General features: G+C 37.6%; 1 protein-coding gene across 1 annotated transcript; it reads left to right on the top strand.

Annotated features, from left to right (window-relative positions):
- Nucleotides 1-144: 144 nt before the first annotated feature.
- LOC130418509 (tripartite motif-containing protein 16-like protein) lies at nt 145-3,329 on the top strand. The gene is made up of 6 exons (XM_056744717.1): nt 145-795; nt 1,041-1,136; nt 1,320-1,553; nt 1,663-1,822; nt 1,907-1,966; nt 2,162-3,329. The coding sequence occupies exons 1-6, from the start codon at nt 205-207 to the stop codon at nt 2,680-2,682; spliced, it is 1,662 nt and encodes a 553-aa protein (XP_056600695.1). The 5' UTR covers nt 145-204; the 3' UTR covers nt 2,683-3,329.
- Nucleotides 3,330-5,189: the final 1,860 nt, after the last annotated feature.

The raw sequence follows: 5,189 nt of genomic DNA, 5'->3' as shown, positions 1-5,189 counted from the left end.
TTAAGTAGTTTTATGTGTCGCCTTTCTGACAACCTTCTCTCACTTGGGATCTATATGAGCCACGCCCACATAAGTTCATCGAAATCGAAACTGATCTCTTCTTCCTGCTTAGTCAGGGTGTGACTAATGATCTAAGGAGTCGATTTCTTTGTGTTGTTTTTTATTTTTCACCGATATCGAGCTACTGTATATGTGTGTGGTAATATGGCAGAAGCCAGTGTTCCTTTGGTTCAGGATCAGTTTATCTGTTCAATCTGTCTGGATCTACTGAAGGATCCAGTGACTATTCCCTGTGGACACAGTTACTGTATGAGCTGTATTACAGACTGCTGGGATCAGGATGATCAGAAGAGAGTCTACAGCTGCCCTCAGTGCAGACAGACTTTCACTCCAAGACCTGTTTTAGGTAAAAACACAATGCTGGCTGAAGTGGTGGAGAAACTGAAGAACACTAAACTACAAGCTGCTCGTCCTGATCTCTGTTATGCTGAACCTGGAGATGTGGAGTGTGACGTCTGTACTGAGAGAAAACACAAAGCTGTCAAGTCCTGTCTGGTGTGTCTCAGCTCTTACTGTCAAAATCATTTTGAGCGTCATGAAGAACTTCACTCTGGAAAGCGACACAAAGTGATTGATGCCACTGGACGACTACAGCAGATGATCTGCCCTCAACATGATAAACTTTTAGAGATTTACTGTCGTGCAGATCAGTGCTGTATATGTTATCTGTGTATGGTGGATGAACACAAAAAACATGATACTGTATCAACTGCAACAGAGAGATCTGAGAATCAGGTATGAAATCACAGATTGTTATGGTTATACCAACATTAATGCTCTATTACAAATGTTTCTACATTGTCCCTGAATAGAAACTGAACCACTATAAAATGCTACAAAAATAGTTTTTACAAACATCTCTTTTTACTTTAAGAACACAAGACCTAGAATAACAATATTAATGGTTAATATAAACAGTTTTTGACTTAAATACAGAATTATGTGATTTTAATATGAGCTTGTATCATAATTTCCAACAGAAACAACTGAAGCAGATACAGAGTAAATACCAACAGAAAATTCAGGAGACACAGAAGAAGCTTCAGAAGCTGAGAGAGGCTGTGGAGACTCATAAGGTGAGTTTTGATCAGAAGATCAACTGCTGACTGCAGGAAGAGATGTTTCACACTCAGTGAGGAGTCCAGTGCTGAAGCACTTTACAGTCCCAGTGAAGTCCACTGCGTGTAACTGACTGTGTGAGGAAACAGTAAGAGCTGATCCTAATGCTTTTCTCTCTTTCACTTTGTGTGTCCTAACAGTGCTCTGCTCAGGCAGCAGTGGAGGACACTGAGAAGATCTTTACTGAACTGATCCGCTCCATTGAGAGAAGTCGCTCTGAGATGATAAAGCTGATCAGAGTTCAGGAAAAGGCTGCAGTGAGTCGAGCTGAAGAACTCTTGAAGCGTCTGGAGCAGGAGATTGATGATCTGAGGAGGAGAGATGCTGAGCTGGAGCAGCTTTCACAAACAGATGATCACATCCATTTCCTCCAGGTAACAGAGATCTGAAAAACAGAACAGTGATATTTGAACAGAAGAGAATGTTTAGCAGAGATTGTATTTTTATGAATTGTTTCTGTTTTTTTTCTTTGTGTCTGTGTAGAGTTTTCAGTCTGTCTGTGTTTCGCCTGGATCTACAGACTCACTCAGTTTCACTGTCAGTTCTCGCCTCTCTTTTAATAATGTAACGAAGCATGTGTCCCATCTGAGAGATAAACTGGAGACTTTTTGCATAGAGGACACAAAACATATATTTGACAGAGGTAAAGAACATATTTTGTTATCACCATCTAAATATAATTATTTTCAGAATCAATTTTACTGAAAATGTATATTGGTTTCCATAGTAATGTGTACTGAGATTATTCCCACCCCTAAACCCGTGACCAGGAAACAGTTCCAACGATGTGAGTCTCAACTAACAACAATCAATTTACGTTTTTGCAATTCAAGATGTTAACAATTTTACATGCATTTACATTTTTCTTAAAAACATAATGTATATACTGAAAAACCTCTAAATAAGACTTGATGTTTTCTTTTAATTACTGAAATTCTTATTTTCTAATTTACATACAAGTTATTTGCTTTGTCTTCACCAGATTATCGGCAGTTCACTCTGGATCCAAACACAATGCATCAACGTCTGTCTGAGAAGGGCAGAATGATTACTAACACTAGAAAAATCCAGCCGTATCCTGATCATCCAGACAGATTTGATAGTTATTATCAGGTGTTGTGTAGAGAGAGTGTGTGTGGACGCTGTTACTGGGAGGTTGAGTGGAGTGAGGATGTGGATATATCAGTGTCATATAAGAGCATCAGCAGAAAGGGACGGGGTGATGAGACTGTGTTTGGATATAATGATCAGTCGTGGAGTTTGTCATGCTATGACTCCAGTTACTCCTTCTGGCACAGAAACAAAGAGACTGAACTCCCTGTTATGTCCATATCTTCTAGAATAGGAGTGTATGTGGATCACAGTGCAGGAACTCTGTCCTTCTACAGCGTCTCTGACACAATGACCCTCATCCACAGAGTACACACCATATTCACTCAACCTCTCTATCCTGGGTTTGAAGTGCGTAAAGGATCAAAAATAAAACTATGTGATGTAGTTTAATATATTGTCCAGGGGTTCCACAAATGAGAGTTACAGAGTAATCTTAATCTTAATCGCTCTCCTCTCCAATAGGAAAATATCCAAGGGAAAATGTTGCTTTTTCAGACCTTTGGAGAGCTAATGAAGTTAATACTTTTTATGAGAAATAAAAATATAAACAAATTAGACAATTGATAAGGATGCAGCTGTTAAATGAATGTAGATTTTAGAGGTAAAATATTATAGATTTGGGTACATTTGATGAGAAATGGTATTGTAATCTTTAATATTATATTTTGCTTGCAGACTTGACAAAGTTGTTCTCTCAGTATGTGACATTGTTGAGAAACTAATAGATACATTTGTGAGATTTTCAAGCCATTTTTTCAGGGGAAATAGACGCAAACACAGGATATTCTATCAAAAGCTTTAGTTTTCTCTCCATTTCTGATATCTAGAAGAATAATTAAAATATTAGATATCTCATCTTTGTTTTTTCTATTTTATGGGTTAATGTCAAGTTAATTCATTTATTTTGTGATTGGAAAAAAAAACCTAGTGATATTAAGGTTTGAATAAGAAAGAACTGCTCTTATATTTGTTTTAATACACTTTTATACACATGCATATTTAAAATAAAATGATTTACTTTTTGTTTGTTTAAAGTGTGCAGACTACTCTTACTTAGGCAGAAGTTTGTACAATATGTGTTGCACTGAAAACAAGCACACATGTACTCAGGCACACAGACATGTTGCCACTTATACACACATCTGAGCTCAATAACAGTTAGATAGTTACAACATAAACTTTCCTTTTATTTACAGCGATTGTTTTTTCTATCTGATTCTCCTCAGTTTATAAACACATCTGTCTTATTAAAAATCACACTGGCACAGTGCAGCTGTATTCTGATCATACGGATTTAATGTTTATTTCATGTAAAAAGGTGCTGATGTAGCAGGTGCTGTTATGACTCTAGTTGCTCATTCAGACACAAGACTGAACTGAGTGTATATGGATCATAGCAGAGGGTCATTTCATATTCAATTTTCAGCATGATGTCATTGTAAATGTACACTTATTTTGGTAACATATTTAATCCTAATATATTTGAGATTTGACATATGCCATATACATTTACTTAGGTATGTTTTTAACATAGACTATTTTTAAGACTTCTCTTATTTGGTTAATATGTTTATCTTAATTTGTTGTACTTTCTGGTATTTGATAATAGAGACTGATTTTTGTTTAGAAAGCAAGAATGTTCTAATAGCTGGGTTTCAGTCACGTGATTATTATGACGCGCGAAGGCGGGGCGATTTCAGATGGAGGGCAGGAAGTAAACATGGAGAATACGTCTATGGTGGAAACCGCTGCGGATAGTCCCTATTGTATGAATTTTAAACCAGTTTCAAGAAATAGATACAAGGAGTTAGTAAACCGATATGTGGGACGTGACCCGTTCCTCATGAAGATGAGTGAGTTTTCGGTCGAACTTGAAGATTTGCCGACAGTGGAGGCTGTTGACATCACCAACTATCTGGTCCTTCAGACATCGTACTACTGGAGGCGTACAACTTTTTTGACTTTTGTGTGGTTCTGGCTTTTTATGTAATATAAATGAAAACAATAAATGCCATTGAGAAGACAGAATTATAAATGGTGGTTTATTTACAAGATTAGATTTTTCAACAATTGTTATAATAAGAACACGGTGTGCAACAACAGATTAGAATCCATTTTATATAATACATATAGCCAGTACAATTGGACTAGATTACACTTGTTGAAAACATATTAACAGACTGATACATGTCTGGGCTCAGGTACTACTACTCCCTGTCCTCTTACTTATCATCAGAGCCAAGAAGCAGGGCTCAGGTATTGGACACTACATGTGTGAGGGCTCAGGTACTGGACTGACTGATTATTATCCCTATCTCTCCCTCCTCCTTACTCCAATGGGACAACAGACTCCGAAAGATTAGACAAGATACAGCAAATAACCCCAATCTTGTCAATCAATGCTAGTGCCTAACCTTGTTTTGTGGCCATGTGCTCTATGGGCAGAATCTGATATTTTCTTCTGACTAAACCGATAACTCTCTCAACATGAATACGCAAATTCGCTATTTTTCTTGTGTCTGCCACCTCATACGCTGACAGCTGTTTTCTTCCCTTGGTAAATGCAGGTATCTGTAGTGAAGCGCAGTAAAATCCCTCACTATCACAAATATTGAACCCACGGTCTGCTAGGCCAATATCTCCAGGTAACAGGTTTTTTAGGAGGCCACTCTCTATTGTGATCTGTTTATCGCTGACTCTCCCTCCCCAGGCACAAGATATGCAAGTGACATAGCCTTGGGGTGCAACACCAATCAGAAATTGTACAGTATGGTGATGTTTGTAATTAAAAAAATCGGAATTAAAACTAAGAAGTTTGGGAGCCCCTTGTCTTTTCTTCATTTTTTTTTCCAAAGGACTCCTTGTTGAACTGTGTGTCCATTGCTTTGGCTCGAAGA

Source organism: Triplophysa dalaica, chromosome 3 (assembly GCF_015846415.1).
Source record: "Triplophysa dalaica isolate WHDGS20190420 chromosome 3, ASM1584641v1, whole genome shotgun sequence".
Classification (NCBI taxonomy): Eukaryota; Metazoa; Chordata; class Actinopteri; order Cypriniformes; family Nemacheilidae; genus Triplophysa; species Triplophysa dalaica.
This window is presented reverse-complemented; position numbering and strand designations above follow the sequence as displayed.